This window comes from Dicentrarchus labrax, unplaced genomic scaffold (genome assembly GCF_905237075.1).
Source record: "Dicentrarchus labrax unplaced genomic scaffold, dlabrax2021, whole genome shotgun sequence".
Lineage (NCBI taxonomy): Eukaryota > Metazoa > Chordata > Actinopteri > Moronidae > Dicentrarchus > Dicentrarchus labrax.
This window is the reverse complement of record NW_026136710.1, coordinates 12,385,188-12,402,397: the sequence shown is the minus strand read 5'-3', so window position 1 is coordinate 12,402,397 and position 17,210 is coordinate 12,385,188. Positions and strand designations below refer to the sequence as shown.

The 17,210-nt window shown below is 39.7% G+C and overlaps 4 protein-coding genes across 6 annotated transcripts; 2 read left to right on the top strand and 2 right to left on the bottom strand.

Moving 5' to 3' along the window:
• Positions 1 to 88: 88 nt before the first annotated feature.
• On the top strand, positions 89 to 2,002 carry orai1b (ORAI calcium release-activated calcium modulator 1b). Its single transcript, XM_051413277.1, has 2 exons — positions 89 to 787; positions 903 to 2,002. The coding sequence occupies exons 1-2, from the start codon at positions 674 to 676 to the stop codon at positions 1,458 to 1,460; spliced, it is 672 nt and encodes a 223-aa protein (XP_051269237.1). The 5' UTR covers positions 89 to 673; the 3' UTR covers positions 1,461 to 2,002.
• A 667-nt stretch (positions 2,003 to 2,669) lies between these two features.
• Positions 2,670 to 5,028, bottom strand: morn3 (MORN repeat containing 3). Of its 2 annotated transcripts, none has more exons than XM_051413275.1 (6): positions 4,852 to 5,028; positions 4,270 to 4,433; positions 3,999 to 4,156; positions 3,761 to 3,917; positions 3,469 to 3,653; positions 2,670 to 3,345 (listed from the first exon to the last, which is right to left on the bottom strand). In XM_051413275.1, the coding sequence occupies exons 2-6, from the start codon at positions 4,406 to 4,408 to the stop codon at positions 3,280 to 3,282; spliced, it is 705 nt and encodes a 234-aa protein (XP_051269235.1). In that variant the 5' UTR covers positions 4,409 to 4,433; positions 4,852 to 5,028; the 3' UTR covers positions 2,670 to 3,279. The 2 variants fall into 2 exon arrangements, with proteins under 2 accessions (XP_051269235.1, XP_051269236.1); XM_051413276.1 differs by having other exon boundaries at positions 4,882 to 5,028.
• A 202-nt stretch (positions 5,029 to 5,230) lies between these two features.
• Positions 5,231 to 12,333, top strand: tmem120b (transmembrane protein 120B). Of its 2 annotated transcripts, none has more exons than XR_007886297.1 (12): positions 5,231 to 5,406; positions 6,891 to 7,009; positions 7,231 to 7,347; positions 7,440 to 7,499; positions 7,614 to 7,709; positions 7,800 to 7,889; positions 8,004 to 8,069; positions 8,181 to 8,242; positions 9,148 to 9,240; positions 9,524 to 9,588; positions 9,802 to 9,965; positions 10,373 to 10,453. XR_007886297.1 is itself a non-coding variant. In XM_051413274.1 (12 exons), exons 1-12 carry the CDS (start codon positions 5,344 to 5,346, stop codon positions 10,487 to 10,489), a joined length of 1,017 nt encoding a protein of 338 aa, XP_051269234.1. In that variant the 5' UTR covers positions 5,232 to 5,343; the 3' UTR covers positions 10,490 to 12,333. The 2 variants fall into 2 exon arrangements, 1 of the variants encoding a protein (XP_051269234.1); XM_051413274.1 differs by having other exon boundaries at positions 5,232 to 5,406; positions 9,897 to 9,965; positions 10,373 to 12,333.
• rhof (ras homolog family member F) lies at positions 12,052 to 16,122 on the bottom strand. The gene is made up of 5 exons (XM_051413279.1): positions 15,606 to 16,122; positions 15,240 to 15,327; positions 13,886 to 13,995; positions 13,425 to 13,559; positions 12,052 to 13,230 (listed from the first exon to the last, which is right to left on the bottom strand). Exons 1-5 carry the CDS (start codon positions 15,738 to 15,740, stop codon positions 13,066 to 13,068), a joined length of 633 nt encoding a protein of 210 aa, XP_051269239.1. The 5' UTR covers positions 15,741 to 16,122; the 3' UTR covers positions 12,052 to 13,065.
• Positions 16,123 to 17,210: the final 1,088 nt, after the last annotated feature.

Below are 17,210 nucleotides of genomic sequence, written 5' to 3'. Positions count from 1 at the left end.
CGTCACAGAATGTTAGTGGACTCTACAAAGAGGGCACGTTCACCCCGGCGGACCGCGCGCTGTTGTCGTTTGTGGACGAAGGCGAAAAAAAAACAAAACAAAAAAACCCACATAACGTTTAAACTCTCATTATCTAACGGTTCCGCCCGCCACGTTAGACGTTAGAGGGAAAAACAAGCGATTAAACAGCTTGTTTGTATATTTAGAATAAAAAAACAGCTCTTAATCCACTTTCATTCATTCTGATAGTAATAATTATGTTTCTGTAACGTACGGTGGACGTGACGTGCGTCACAGGCGTTGGTGAACAGGACGTTCAACCGTTTAAGTTGACAAAAAAAAAAATCCCTTTATTTGTGACAATCACTACACATTGGTCGTGTTATGTTACATCAGTGTTTACTGAGGGGTGATTACTGAGCTCGTCGGTTAGCAAACGCCACCGACAGTTAGCGGATGTTCCCTTCAGGGCGCACGGACTTGTGGGTAATGTAAGGTGCAGGCAGCACAACACGCTGGAAAGAAAAAAATAGCTTCCGCAGTTCCGTCAGCTGGCGAGGTTAAATGTTTTGTAAGTGTACACTGTTGGCATGTTGAACGCTTGTTTCTGTCGTGTTCCGCAAGTGTAACAAGGTAACTACGCCGGCAGCTGCTCGCCCAGTCCGTAGAGAACATGAGTCTGAACGAGCATTCACTGCAAGCCCTGTCCTGGAGAAAGCTGTACCTGAGTCGAGCCAAGCTGAAGGCTTCTAGCCGGACATCAGCTCTACTTTCGGGATTTGCTATGGTAACACTGTCTTCAAAATCCCCCTCTTACTCTCCTGTAGGTTAATCAGTCTTATTACATAGTTGTGGCATGTGTGTGTGTGACGTTGGTTTCCTGTTCTCTTCCTTCCCTCCAGGTGGCTATGGTGGAAGTGCAACTGGACAACAGCTATCCCTACCCACCTGCTCTCCTTATTGCCTTCAGTGCCTGCACCACCGTGCTTGTGGCCGTTCACCTGTTCGCTCTCATGGTCAGCACCTGCATTTTGCCCAACATCGAGGCTGTCAGCAACGTCCACAACCTCAACTCGGTGAAGGAGTCTCCACACGAGCGAATGCACCCACACATTGAACTGGCGTGGGCCTTCTCTACAGTAATTGGTACTTTGCTCTTCCTGGCCGAGGTGGTTCTACTCTGCTGGGTTAAATTTTTGCCTATTAAGCCCGACAAGTCGAGCAATAATACCATTTCATCTGGTGTGGCAGCTGCTATTACCTCCACCTCTATTATGGTCCCCTTCGGTTTGGTCTTCATAGTCTTCGCTGTGCATTTCTACCGCTCCTTGGTCAGCCACAAGACTGACAGACAGTTTCAGGAGCTGGAGGAGCTATCTAATCTCACCAGGCTACAGAACGAGCTGGACAACAGAGGGGAATCTTCCATCTTGCAGTCTCCGAGCTCACATTTCCCATAGACAAGTGGTGGATACACATCTATGGTGGAACTCTGACCCCCTCGGGATTTCTCTAAGCCAGATGCCACATTAGTGGCTTCTAATTTTTTTTTTTTACAGGAATGAAGATGTCTCACCTCTTTTTGTTGTTTGAAATTTACTTTTGTTTGTATTTTTTAGAAAACGTGATCAACTGTGAACTCACAAACAAATCTGCCATAGTGCATGTAACTTGAAAATTGGAAAGTCTTAACTGTGATAGCTGCTTGATTTATCTCTTACATTGTGGCAAAGACATTTGAACAATAACTTGGAATCCTGTCTGTTGCCTGCTGCATTTAGTCATCCGGTAGTCAGTGAACACTGTTTATATATTACTTTGTTGTGTTTTTTAAACCACAAGTATTTAACCCTCCTTCTTCACATGTTTTCTTGTCCTGTTCACCATTTGCAATTGTAATCCCTGCTGTTTGTGTAGACTGACTCAACAGCTGCCAAACTACAGTGTTATATCTGTAGCACAGTATGTGGTGTTAAAATAAACACGTTTTTACCAAGTGGCATTTGAAGTTTCAGAATATCAGAAATAATATCTTTAAGCTTATCTATGCAACTCACTTGCAATCACTGACACTTTAACTTTAGGTTCATGAGCCGACTTGATACATCTGTTTTCACCATTCAGCACCCTTATGTTGGATAACCACCTGAGCCCGCCAGTCATGCCTGATGGTTGATTTTCTATTCTCCTCTTTGACACTTAAGCTTTTTAAAGAATTCTGACTCATTACACGTACTGCATAATCACACATTGACCTCTGTGGAGTACCTGTTAATATTAGATACTAGTGTTCCCGCTGCGCTTCATTTTGTAAAGCCTGAGCACTTGTCTGATATCCTGAATTAGCATGTTGCTTTCATCATTCACTCTTTACAGAGTGCTTTTCAATCAGACTAATGTTTATTCAAATTTAATTTAACTGGGGGTTTATTCTTAATTAATAAAACCCATCAGTCTGAGTCATCGGTCTGTATTTGAGGTAGAAGGAGTCCATATGGGTTAGTAGATGGATTCAGAAGTGAAAAGGTAGTGGGATGTTGATAGGTGCAGATATTCCTTCATAATTAGAGGTTGGGGTGGGCTGGTGATGAGATCTTTTCAGACTGGTTGCATGGGCTAGTATTTTTCTGAATGATTAGAGACAGTTAAATTATGAACAAAACACAGCATTAGAGTTTCCTCACTGAATAATGAAGTGTGGCTTGTTTATCATTTAATGGTTGCAAGTTCTCAAGTCACAGAGTGTAGTACAGTCAGAATGTAGCACACAGAAAATACAGTAAAGGCTTAATTTTTGGATTATCAGTCCCTATAAGAACAAATAAGCAGACGTGTAATTTGTATATTCTATATATACTAGTGTTGAATTTATCATATGACCAGCTTTAATAGCCTTTGATTGTGTGTTTACATTGTATCAAGTAGGTCTAATGTAATGAATTAAGTAATCATTAGTTGTTTTACTTTAATGTATGTAATTTTTTAGGAACCCTGACATTTAACCAATCTGTTATGTTATAATGAGTTAGAAGCAAGCCTTTTATTGTCATGACAGTTACTTGGATTAACATGTTAAAATTATGTCACTATTGTTTTCAGCTGATTTGAAATATTAATAGATGATTTTGGTTTGTTTCACAGACAAGGACAAATTATTTGGGTGTAAACATCAGCATAACTGAACACACTAAATGCCATCATGCCATCTATTTTCTTTTTTATTCTTTGTGAGTGTGTGGTGGAGTGGAAACTTGCTGTTGATCCTCTTGTTGTGGTTCTTCAGCACTCATCAAGGTAGGCTGACCGGGCTTCCCTTAAAACCAACTGCATATCCACCAGGTGTAGCTTAAAGAAAAAGATATGTTCATATTTTAATCCACAATAATGCATCGGAACGCTGCTTTGTTGTCCGTTATTATCTGATTGAGTCAGATCAGAAGTGTGGCTGTAAAAGTCAAAATGTAGTACCTGTGGAACTGGATACTTTGTGGGTGTTGGTGCTTCATCCCTCCCAAAATCAGACAGGGTCCCACATTTTGGTATTCCATCCACCCAAATGCCTTCATAAAGCTGGCCTTTGTCAGAATAGTAGAACTTCCCGTTACCGTTCTTCTTGCCCTGTCGCCAGGTGCCTTCATACCAATTTCCATTTGCTTAAACACAAGTAGGAAAGTCAGATTTTTAAATTACACATCTCACCCCACTAAACTATAATCTATTTCACATTTTAAAAAATGGATGTAAAGCAAAGTTCTCTTGCCAAATATGATGATGCCCTGTCCATGATTCTTATCCTTCAGCCACTCTCCTTCATAAAAATCTCCATTCTCGTAGTACATCCTTCCCCAGCCGCTGCGATAGTCCTCACTCCACTCCCCCTCATAAACTGCTGAGCTGTTGTAGTACGTCCCATAGCCCTAAAGAGACAGAAAAGGATCAGTGCACATATATGTGTGCTAGTGTGGATATATATATATAACAGTACATCAAATACATACATGCTTCTTTCCATTTTTCCATCCACCGCAGTACTTCCTTGCATACTTATTTGTTCCAGGGAGTAGCACACTGTAGGTACCATATCCATCACGTTTTCCAAATTTCCAATCTCCATCATAAATGGCACCAGATTTCTTCCAAACCTGAGTTCCCTTGCCTTGGAAAAAAAATAAACCAACATTTTATTGTGTAACCAAAATATGTTATGCTTCATAACCAGACATCAAACAATCTTTCAGTTTAGTCGAAGCTCATAAACAGTAATCTCACCATGCTTCTTGTTGTCCTGCCACTCTCCGGTGTATTCATTTCCATTGACAGAGAAAACTGAACTCCGCAGTCCACATTTCTGTGACTTAATATCCAACAATGTGGATTGAGTTTTTTGAGATTTTTTAATGTAGGGCATGGCTGGGGATAGCTTGATGAAAACCCTATAACAAAAGTAACATGTTACACCCATGAAGCTGTACAGGTTCTCCATATATTAACAATCCCATTTCAGAGGGGAAAAAAACTACATTTCCCATCTTTAAATGCAGGTGTTGAAATGTGTGTACAAGGAATTATGATACAAAGGTTATACTCCAAAATATTTTAGATAAAAACATTTCAACCTATTCTCCATGTATGCAAAAACCAAACAACAGTGTACAAACTAATACACATTAACCCACATTTAGGGTGAAGTTACATTTGTTTAAATTAGCCAAGTTAGCTAACTTAACGTTACAAGCAATGGTTACAAAGCTAGTCATTTATTGCTAGCTAACGTTAGTGTTACTATACAGTGTAACCTAACACCGGCCAAAGTAGAATGTCAAACACTCATTTAAAGCAAAGTACGTGTACCTTATCGATTTGTCCAAGCGGATGACTTACTTAAACTCAATCCGCTTGTAAACTCAGGCCACGCAGCTACCCAATGAATAAAGAAAACATGTTATACAGCTAACTTAGCTAGCTGAACTTTACAGCCGAGAGAAAGCCGAGCATTCGTTGTATCCTAGCAACAGGACTGTGCACTGTAGTGGGTACAGTGTAAAACTTTGATAATTAAAAGTTAATTTTAATTCGCAGTTAAATGTGTCAGGGAGGATCCAGGTGATGCCTAAATCGTTTTTATTATTTATTTTTTTTATTTTATTTGCTATAATTCTTTATTTACTTGTGTCGTCACTTTCGACCATGTTTCCACAGTGGCTGCCCGGACACGATGTGCGCATGCTCCGTGCAGCAGAGTTTAAAAAAGCGTGAGTGGCCAGTCAGTGAGGAGAAACCCAGAGTCGGGCTGGAAACCTTGCGAAGCCGTCCTCTCCGCCACATCAGCCACGGTGCACCACGATGTCCAAGCCGAAGTTTCAGACGGAGTGGGACGAAATCGACGAGGAATATCAACAATTACAGGTGACAGACAGAAAGAAAACCCTGAAACCAGCACATCGTCTGTGGCGGAGAGTTGGCTGTAACAGTTAGCTCGTCGTGGATGCCGCTGACAGTCGGTACTCCGGCGGCTGCGTTAGTTTGTTTGGACGGCTCCTTCCTGTTCGCCATTCATTCTCAGCCCAGCCGTAAACGCAGCATTGAGCCAATAACTGTGCCGCTGGTTGGCAACACCCGAGGGAAGAGATATATGTGTTACTGGACGTTTAATAATCTTTGACTTTCACTGTAACATCCGTGTGTTACAGTCGCTAACGCTAGCAGGAGGTTGCTCGCTGCTAGTGTGTTGTGCGGCTAATGAGCAGCTACAGTTCACTGTTGAGGGATTTAATTCATGTTAAATGATTGCTACTGAAGTTGCTTTAGAGGTCGCAACGTTCAAGGGGAAACTCTACGTGTTTTATTGCTGTCGCTTTGCCTGGGTGAATTAATTCGCAGTCATTGAACGCCTCATCATACATCACTACCAAGCTAGCTCACCTCTGCTAGCTGGCTAACTTGAAACAACAATATAAGTAGTCGATAATAGGAGAGGATCCCGTTCACTTTGAGGTGAAGTATTGCATTATGTGGTCTGTAGGGGGTTTTTGCCACGACCATCCATCTCCTAATGCCTGTATCAGATAACGGAGACGTGGACCTGTGATGGCATCAAAATGTAAAATCTGGAGCTGCTCCGTAGGGAAAGAGGATGAAGGTGACTGTCAACTGAAGCCTCAATGCTCTGGTGAATAACTAATATAACAGTCTCCCAATCCTATTAGTTTCATCCTTCCAGATTTATACTATCCGTGAGTTCAAATCCTCCAACAAACATTTCCCAGACTCTTGTTTTGTAGCTGGTATTGGAATTGCAGACAGATAAAATAATGCAGATGACAATAAAGTACAGTTGCTGACAAACCCCCTTTTGTTCAAACCACTTCTCCCATTTTTTTTATCATCAAAATGAAACTTTAAATTGTGGAAGTAATTTATATATTTCTAGATTCAACCTATCCCCTAAATCCTTGACAGTCCCACACTATACGATCCTGTAGATTCAACATTAGAGCTATAGTCTGGGCCGCCAGCATAGATGAATATAAACTGGAATATATATATCGCCACATAATACAGTCTTGTTTGTTTGTGTTCAGACAGATGGGTCAAACAAGATTTCACAGGCTGAAGCATTTCCATCTCCGCTGAATAGACACTCTGTTCGTCTAGAGCTTTTTAAAGCTAGGCAAAGATTTGGTGATTGTTGGGATACATTTTAATATCACACTTTCTGTTAATGTATGTATTGGTTGTAATCACCCATCAGCATACATGCATTAATATACATACTTTTTTAGTATTTGTGACTGTTTGTATTTCTCTTAGTTTGCAGAAAGAGGCAGCAGGCTTTTCATCCCTTACACATTTTCCAGGCTCACTTTGTGTGTTTTTGTTTTGATTGCTAGGAAACTCACAAAATATACAGACAAAAACTTGAAGAGCTCACTAATCTTCAGGCCACATGCAGCAACGCCATCAGTAAGCAGAGAAAATGCCTGAAGGACCTACGGTACAGTTTGAACAAGTAAGTTTACTCTGATCAGGACTGAACATTGTTTGCTTACATTACAGTCAGTAAACTGTCATAATCTGGCTCATTGTCCAGTTTGACTCAAGTAGTAGAGGCACACTTAATGGTTAAATTATTATTATCTGTGTAACTCAGAACATACTTCCTGGAGGGTTAAGATATTCCTTTTCATTTCTTTTCCACTTATGACCATTTTTTTCCCTTTCCTTTCACAGGGGTGCACAAAGATGTGACGAGAAGGAATTGGAATTAATAACGGACATCAAATCACAAATCAAAGAAAAAGAAAATGTGTTTTTTGATATGGAAGCTTATTTGCCAAAGAGAAACGGGTCAGTACTTTTTCATGTTCACTTATTCAACATTACAGACAGGGAGTTTCATTTGTCAAATAATTCTCTTTAATCGTTTTGTGTGTTCTCAGGCTGTACCTGAATTTGGTCCTGGGCAATGTGAACGTAACGCTTCTCAGCAACCAGGCAAAGTATGTGAAATCTTCAGCCTTCAGGACACCGTGAAAATGTGGGTTCTGACTCTGGATTTGTGTCTGTTTTATTCTCTACATTTCATCTTGTTGTCTTCCTTTCATTCCCCACAGATTTGCCTACAAAGACGAGTATGAGAAGTTCAAGCTTTATATGACAATAATCCTGATGTTTGGAGCAATAACCTGCCTCTTCTTTCTCAACTGTCGGTGAGATAACCTTTGCCCCTCGATCATTATTGTTTTTTACTCTTACTGCAATCTAAAAGACACGCTCACTATTTTATTTTCTTTGTTTAGAGTCACTGATGAAATTTTCAACTTTTTGCTGGTGTGGTACTACTGCACATTGACCATAAGGGAAAGCATCCTCATGAGCAATGGCTCCAGGTATGCAGCCTTTCTTTCTTTTCATGTAGTTGAAAATACATTTCTCTGATTTCTCTATGATCGCACTGGGTTATACAATTTCCTCTCTTCCTATGCTCTTCTTACGCTTTTCAGGATCAAAGGTTGGTGGGTGTCTCACCATTATGTATCCACCTTTCTGTCAGGTGTGATGCTTACCTGGTGAGTTTTTGTCAATGATTTCATAGTGATGTTGTTTCAGGGATCATATTTGAACAATAAAGGCAATATGGTTTCTTCCTTCAGTTTTTGTTTAACGTTTTCTTTTCACAGGCCGGAGGGGCCCATGTATCAGATGTTCAGAAGCCAGTTCCTTGCTTTCTCCATATATCAGAGTAAGAATTAGTAATGTTTTACTTTGGTCTGTTGTATTATACAGTTAAAACAAGGAAAATTCAGTTCATCTTTTGTTGTGAGTACAAACGTTTCACAGGTCTCTTGTTGACTTTGGTCATGTGTAGCCGCACTTGGGAACAGTTGGGGCGCTCTGCTGTGTGTTTACAGTCTAGTAAATAAAACATGTTTGGAGGAAGTGAACAACTGGGAAGATGATACAACGTTCCACATCCTAAGAGCTGTTACTAAATGAACTCGATTCAGTGGGCGTAATTGGACATAAGAATCTCAATGAATGAAGGTTTTACTGATTAAGGACATAAATGGTGGCACCAGTTTCTATGCTCATATAAAGCTTTTACTGCACTATTCTCAATCTGTGTTGGACTGTCAACACTTCACTGCTAGGCTGCTGTTAATAGTTGCGTTTATAATGTAAAAATCTTGTCCACAGAATAGAGAAGTTGTCATTTCACATAATGGTGGTTACAGTCCATATATCACATGTAGACGTATGATGTGACAACCAGTGTGATGGGGCTCTCTGGTTGGGGTTTTGGGTGGTTATGTCAACTGTTAAACAGACAGATGGTCTTTTTTTTTTTTTTTTTTTTGAAAGCCTCACCTAACAAATTCAGCTTAAACTGAGACAATGTGGCTCTTTTTTTGTTTGTTTTGTTTTGAGGACAGATTGACCTCATTTCAGTATGCAAAGCTTAACATCACAGGCTGCTATTGCCTTTTTTATTTATTCCATTAAATGGGTTTTGTAACTGGTCATAAGCTGATGCTAGTCCTCAAAAACCGTTTTCCTTCGCAGTATTAAGGCATCATCTGAACCGCATTGATCTGTTCACTGAGTGTGATGTAATCTGTCATTTTACGCGATCCATTTGTCCTCCAGGCTTTGTCCAATTCCTCCAGTATTACTACCAGAGCGGCTGCTTATACAGGCTGCGAGCTTTGGGAGAGAGAAATCAGCTGGACCTCACAGTGGGTACGTTGTAAGCTATTTTTGGTTGTAGTCATTTCAATCGTTTGAACTCTCGAGCCATCTGCAACACCATGTCTGGAAAAAATAGGGTAAAGGTCAAGAGATGGAGACAGTTGTTAACATCAGCACGCTGCCACGCAGATGTCGGGAGTAATTTGAGTACGGCCTCAGTGAATTTGCTTCTCAAACCATCTCATGTCAGATTGTTGTGAAGCGAAGACTGTGAAACAACACTGTAGTATTCTGTGTCATGTTGTCCCAAGGTCACCGTTCTGTTTCTCTGCAGAGGGATTTCAGTCCTGGATGTGGAGAGGCCTCACTTTTCTTTTGCCGTTTCTCTTTTTTGGCCATGTAAGTAAAAACTTAAACTCTTCTTCTGCTTTTGCTGAATATCAAACAACAGCTTTGCCACCTAATTCCAAATATTTTACAATCAGGAGGACATCCCACAAGCTCATGCAAGCCCATTGAGCCATTTCACACCAACAGTCATTGTTTGCTCTGTATAAAGTGCATAAAAAGTGCACACAATTGCACAATTTATCTTATGCATTTTTTTTTTAGATCTGAGGAGAAAGATGTGGATCAAACGAAATTTGTATGTGCAACCAGAGTGTGCCGTGACATTATGAAAGATAATGCGTCCTCTTCCTTCACAGTTTTGGCAGCTGTACAACTCTGTGACCCTGTTTCGCTTGGCAGGACATGAAGACTGCAAGGAGTGGCAGGTAAGGATCACATTGGCCAGATCGAGTGCTTTAAATGTCAAAAGACGTGTCGAGGCAGAGTAAAACATTGTTTGGTTTATTGGTAAATGTTTGACAGGCTTCTTTTTAAATCATTTGTGCATTTTGACCTGTATGTAAGCAGTGCTCACACAAGCACGTTTGATGCTATATTCAGAGCTGGTGACAGGAGTGGCCACTGAAGTTGATCATACTCGATTTCTTTCTTAAAATTACGTGTGATAAAGTCTAGAGTAGTGTTAGTTAAATAATTTTATCCCCACCTACCTAACATGTTCTAACCCCTTCAACATCTTGAAATACAGATATTGCTACAGTTATAAAAATGCATGTTAGGACGTGTCTTGGAATAAACCCCCCCCCTTTCTTTTATCCTTTTTTTCATTCAGGTATTTATGCTGGCACTGACTTTTCTTGTCCTGTTCCTGGGAAACTTCCTCACTACTGTAAAAGTCGTCCACCAAAAGATTCAGAAAAACCAGGGAAAAGTGCAAAAAAATGACTGAGACAAAAACTCCAGATTCCTACGAACAGGCCAGTAATTTTGAAGCAACGCGCACAATCGCTTGATAGACTGACCGCGGCAAACGATCAGGCCGGGAGAAGACGAAGCTGAGACCGCTGCTTCTCTCAGGCTTTGATGGCGTCAACAGTGTCCAGCCAAAGTATCTGGCCTACAGGCTTCTGCTTTCTAATGACTCTTCGTCAATGTCGCTGCACAGTCGGTCACAACATACAAAGCGGTGTTCACCTGAAATCTGAACAGTCTGTCGCTTTATCCTGTACATACAATGTGAGTGGAAAGAATGTGTTTTGTTTGGGTGTTTGTGTAAGTCAGCGCATGAATCTTGTCAGAGAGCCTTTGTTCAAATCATATGCAACAAAAAAAAAAGGGCAGGTAGCATCGATTCAACAGAAAATAGTTTGCCTTTTAAGACCTAAAGTCTGTCATGTACATACTTCATACTTCTGTGAAGTATTAATGGTCAAACTGTCTCTGGCTTGAACAAAAACTGTTCAACGTGGCACTGCGCTTAATTTTCTTGAATTCTCTAACTTTTTATGTGTAGTTCTCAACTCCCTGTTACGCTATCTCACTGCTAACCAGTATTTTCTTTACTAGATTTTGTTCCTACTTTTAAAAAAAACATAAACCTAATACTTGACTGCCCAAAATGACCTTCAATTTTCAGAAAAAGAAACTCCTTCTGGTGTATGTTGTCTGTCTGGAGTCAGTGGCAGCTCTGTTTTTGTTGTTTTTCCTAGTTCCTCGACAGAGTCAGGGCTATAAAGGAATGCACCACTGTTTCTCCCTTCAGCCAGCGGTTACAAAAGCCATAACTGTTTTTCTATGATCTAAACGCCTAAACTTGGTCACATGAACACAGACATTAAAACATTTTGTGTCTCTACAAAAAAAAAAAACTGTTCCCAGTGAGGGTTGAAGGAGATTTTCATGTGAGCTCCTCCCTATCGGTTACACTTAAATGTTCTCATTAACGTAATACTAACATAGGTTTATCATGTTTCACTAATGGTCTAAATCTTGCTTCAGGCTTATTCAATTTAATTGTTTTAACACTTGAAGTCCATGCACAGTTTGGATTTATCAGAACTGGGCTGCAAACGACAAGCTATTAGTTCCCATCTTATGATCAAATGCTGCTATTAGAGCTCGTACTGTAAGATTTAAGATGTAGAATGATGAGAAAATTGTGCCGGATTATTGTTTCTAATTCCGATCAACATACTAAATAAAATATTTGTAGGAATTAAACTTACGGCCAAACCTGGAGCTTTTTGCTCTAGTTCACTGTAGTGTTGTCTGGGTCGTGTTTAACGCTTGTTTGAAAGTACAAGGCTCTTTTTTTTTTTTTTTTCTATCGGCAAAGGTTCAGATGGGCTTAAAACTGACAGCTGTAGAAGTGTCAGGTCTCTAATGCCTTATTCTCCCTCCAGCCTGTTACAGCAAAAATGTCTGTCTCCTTTTTTTTTATTCTGAAAAATCAAAAGCTTGTAGCGTTATTTCATTTCCCACAAAGCAATCATGCCAGAGAGAATCAACATATTTCATCACACATCACTTTTATTAAGGGAGAATTGAAGCTTGTTGTTTTTTTTCTTTTTTGGTTACAGACCAAAATGTTACATTTGACTCGAGAGCTGCCCGAACGCACAGAACAACTTGATTTCCTCAATTTATGATGTAGCTGATGTTAAACAATGTTCATTACAAGACTGTAACTGGTGCCTGAGTATGATCAGTAACAAGAGACAGATGACAATTTCTCAATCTGTGTACATCGTTGTAAAAATATATATTAATAATTAAACACCAATTTAAAAACTGTCTGTTGCTGTGTTTCTTCTGTGCACTGATATACAAAGTATTTATTTTGTCTTATTAGCAGCCATTGCTCACATTCATTTGTTCCGACACTAGTGGGCGCTGTTGTTAAAGATAAGAGCTCTGCTTTAAGTTGACAAGGCTCCAAAACAAATTCTAGTTCAGTGTTTTTCTGGAAATGATCTAACCCTGCCGGGTGTTCAATGTTTTGTTTCTTTTTCACTTGAACCATGACTCACAGTACAAAGATTTATTGCATTTTAACAGCTATTTTGTTTGAGAATTTATCCGTAACACATGAAACATTCAATTCAACCTTACAAAAATATATAGAAAACACAACACGAGAACTACTTCAGGTTCCTGAATATATATATATATTTTCTTTTTTTTTTCAATAAAATATGGTTTGGAAACAGTACAATGTTTTCTATGAGACAAAATATAAAAATACATTGATAGAAAGCATTTCAAGTTGCATACCACTTTAGAAAGTCTCCACACTGCTGCAGCTTCTTGCCTAATTTTCTTTCCTGTTCCGTCAGTAGTCGTGTTCTAGGGACGGTAAAGGATGATTCAGTGAGGCCCAAACTTAGAGGGAATGAGTACTTTCTGAATCATCTTTGGTATCTGACCAACCACTCTGAATGTGAGTGAGAGAAAAGTGAAGCCATCAGCAGTGGCCTCTTAAATGCAGGAGGGTGGAGTCCTCATCAAGCCTCTGTCCTTTTGACTTCACAAAACGACACATTTCTTCTTCCTCTTGAAGTGCTTCTGTTTTCGGTTATAGGCCAAAGTTCTTTTGGTGGCCTCTCTGAAAATGTCCTCCACGTTCTCCTGATACTTTGCTGAACACTCGAGGTAGAGCTCTGCATTCATCTGCTGCCGGGTCTCCTCACCCTACAGCCCAAAACCAACATGAACAATTAGACTGTGCAACTGTGATTATAAAGGTCACAGGTGAAGACAAACAGATGTTATTGCACTGAAACTGTAGTAAAGTTGAATGTGGTCGTAGGTTCTGGTTAGGGCGCTTCCTCTCGCATAGGCCTGTTTTTATAGCTCACTAAATGTCTGCACACTCCTTGCCTTACCTGCATGTAAGTGATGGGAGCCTGATTCATGGCCTTGAGCTTCCTTGAACACTCTTTATCCTTCCTGAGGTCTGTCTTGCAGCCAATCAGGATGACCGGAGTGTCCCGACAGAAGTGCTTCACCTCTGGGTGCCACTGGGTAAAAACAAAATGTAAGGAATCATTGTTTTAACACCAGACTTGTGTTGTGCTTCTGAATCACTCTCTTTGACTTTTTTGTAAGCAGCACTGAGAAGAGAAAGTCCCAGTGTGACATTAACCCGCGATGCATGGGGGTCAATGTCCACATGGAGGCTCAGTTGTGTGAGTTAATCATAGCCACAAGAATGCAGCCAACATCAACATACCAGAGTCAACAATCATTTACGGAATTTGAGCTCCAGTTGAATGGTGACATTCTTGTTTCATTATACCTGCCTGTGTAACACGGCACGTTGTTAATGGACCGTATAAATCATTACCTTTATCAAGACATTTTCATAGCTGGTGGGGTTGGTCACATCAAAGCACACTAAAATCAGATTGGCCTCTTGGTATGAGAGCGGGCGAAGCCTGTCATAGTCATCCTGTCCTGTGAAGAGTGAAGGCACACAACGCATGTTAGAGGATTAATGTAGGGAATTCAGGGTTAGGTTGGAAATTCCCTCTTACAAAGGGAGAAACTGGTCTGCGTTGGATGCAACAGCCTGAACATAAAGATATGATGTATGCTACAAAGACAGGGTAGATGTACAAAACCACATCCTGGCTTCAGCTTCCTTTTTCCGCTGATGTAAGGCACACTGCTGCAGTTCTACAGAAGATAAGCGGCCTGCACACGTCTGTCAGGAGTTTTCTTGGAAATTACTTTAAAAACTGTTCACATAAGAGCATCATGTTTTATGGCCCACAGGAATACAGCAGTTTGTAAAATGCATGATTTTTGAGTCATGTTGGGGATTATTTACCTCGATTACCTCTAACACAAAATGGTATAGTTTTTAATACCCAAATTTAAACTTATTTTTCTTCAAAAATCCTATTTTTTTAAAATCTAAATAACTGTATCTATTTGAATAACAAACAGCAAATATCAATAACATTAAGAATTTAAATCTGAGAATCTGACTACTTAAGTACATAAGACTTTTTGAACACAATTCAATCAATTAGTATTAAATTGGAATAGTATTCGATATCCACAGCCCTAGCATTGAAGTGCTGTATTGTAAACTAATAAAAAATAACCCTCCAATATTGATCTGACTCTAATATCAATCAGTAAAAATACAATAATGGAGAAAATGTAAATTAAAGTACATATTCAGTACATAAAATCAGGGATCAGGATGAATAAGGAAGATTTTACTTGATTTAGGTTTTTCTTTTTGTTTATTTGTGAAGACAAAAACAATCTTACACTAGATTTGCCACTAAAGTTGATACTATAAAAGCTTGTTAGTAGTTACTAACATACAAACAGCCTGTCAGTTCCTGAAAGATGATGTCGATGATGCTGTGACGTTGACTTCACCCTTTACCACTTCCTCTGTGTCAGAGTCAGAACAATCAGATAAAGACTGAACACACCGTGTGAGGATGTCAAACTTTATCTTAAAAGATAAAAAGCTATAACATTATTATTACTTATATGGTTGTCTATCTGCACCATGTTTCTATCAAAGTCCAGCCAGCGGACACAGTGTGTGGTCACTGAGCTCAGCATGCTCAAAACTCTGATATCTGTCCACACAGTGTGAAATTTAATGTACTGGAAACTAACACATAAATCACAGATGTTTCAACATGGAGGTGATTTTTGATCGAGAGTCTTACCAGCTGTGTCATACAGGTTGAGCTTTATCTCTTTTCCTCCGAGAGAGATAGTGGTGACATATTTTTCAAACACTGATGGCGCATATTTCTGTTTTTGACACACAAAAGGAAGATGTCCATTTTATGATCCAGCTTTACTGTATATTTATATATTCTTTCATATTTCTGCCCTTTTATAAGGTATGACATTCTTATGAGTGAACTGGAAACAGGAAATGCAGCTCACATTTATGTGACTAAATTCTCATTAAGGGCTGAGATAACCATTATTTTACAGTTATGGTCATAAAAACATATGTGTACTAATAAATAAATATACAATATCAATAAATGAGATACATTACATGGCATGGAAGCTCTTCTTACCTCTGGAAAATCACCTTTAGCATAAACCATCAGAAGTGAGGTTTTCCCGCAGCCTCCATCTCCCACTATCACAATTTTAAGTTCTTCTCCTTTTTTTGCGGTACCATTAACAGTCCTAGCACCGTTTTGTGTCATCTCGCCACCAAAACAATCAAACAGGTGCCAGACAGGACGGGGCTGAAGATACTCCCTCCAGATTTAAGTTGAATACATGGTAAAGCCTGATGAATCTATATTTGGAAAGGCTGAGATGATATACAGGCAGTGTCGATAGAGAGGAACAGACAAGCCTCATGATTTACCAGGTAGCTCACTCTCTTCACCACTTCCTGTTCCTGTCACATTGAAGCTGTTTCCAATTGACCCCCTACACTTTTCTCCAGTCTTATTGTCAATCTGCTCGCTGAAAGCATCTCATCTCATCTGGGTATGAGTAGTGCCGCAGCTGAGTTGAAACATGTGGTGCTGCTGAGTCCGGCTGCTCCCACTTCCTCTATTGTATGTGCGTGTGTGCCTATTGCATTTTCTGGGTGGGTACTCAATCTGAAGCACTGCCTCCATCAAACAGCACTGTGCGTGTGAGATAACACGAGAAAAATGTTCACCCCTAATGCTGAAGTAAAGTCACAGTTATCACTACAATAAGACTCCTTATCAGTGAAGTCATGAATGTGTGACCTGGAGATCCTCTGATGACAGTGAAAGGGCTGAATGTGTACACTGTTGAGGCCAGTCCCTTTTTCTCCTTAAGTGAAACACAAATTATAACAAGGAATAATTAAGCTGCCTCACTTCTCCCAGATTCTTAAAATATGCTATATGTATGAGCATTTTATGTTGGGTTGCCCACTCTTTTCATCATCAGGAGTGGATGTTTCAATCAATATGTAATATTCCTTTAATGATAATGTCATTCAAATATTTTGTGGTATTCCCGGGGCTGATGATAATTCACGAGGTGCAGACGTTTTAATTGATTTTGTCTATGACTGTATAATATTCGAGAGTGTTAACCTTTAAATAAACCTTCAGCAACCAGAATCCAAGCATGAAATACATACATGCATTTGATAGAAATAGTTAGTTGTGTGTATTCCTGCATTTTCCTTTTAATGTGATCTATTTGAATCCCCCAGGGGTATTTACAACCATGATGTCAGTCATACTTCTTTGTTCAGTCTGTATGGCTGAACACAGCAGTGACATCACGGATTGGGCGTCAGGACAAACTACTTTCTCTCGTTCCAGGGTGCAATGTACGGACATCTTATCCAGCATCAAACTAATTAAATGAGCAGAATAAAGTGATTGGTTTGGAGAGATAACAGTCGGAGGTACAGTAGGTTATGTGCTGTTTTTTAAAAAGGGAGGCTGTGGGTGTTTGAGGCTGTTTTTAGAACATGAGGAATAGCTTCTCTGTGTTTAAATTGGAGATAGTGAGCCAGATATATAGTAATGATCAGAAGCAACTGGACATGCAGTGTAGTGTTATACATTCAGTCCAGTTGCCTTTGAGTAACTACTAGACATCAAATGACCTGGATGATGTTCATGGACATTACAGCATAATGCAAGAACAGGATATTTTTAACATTAGGATCGGAA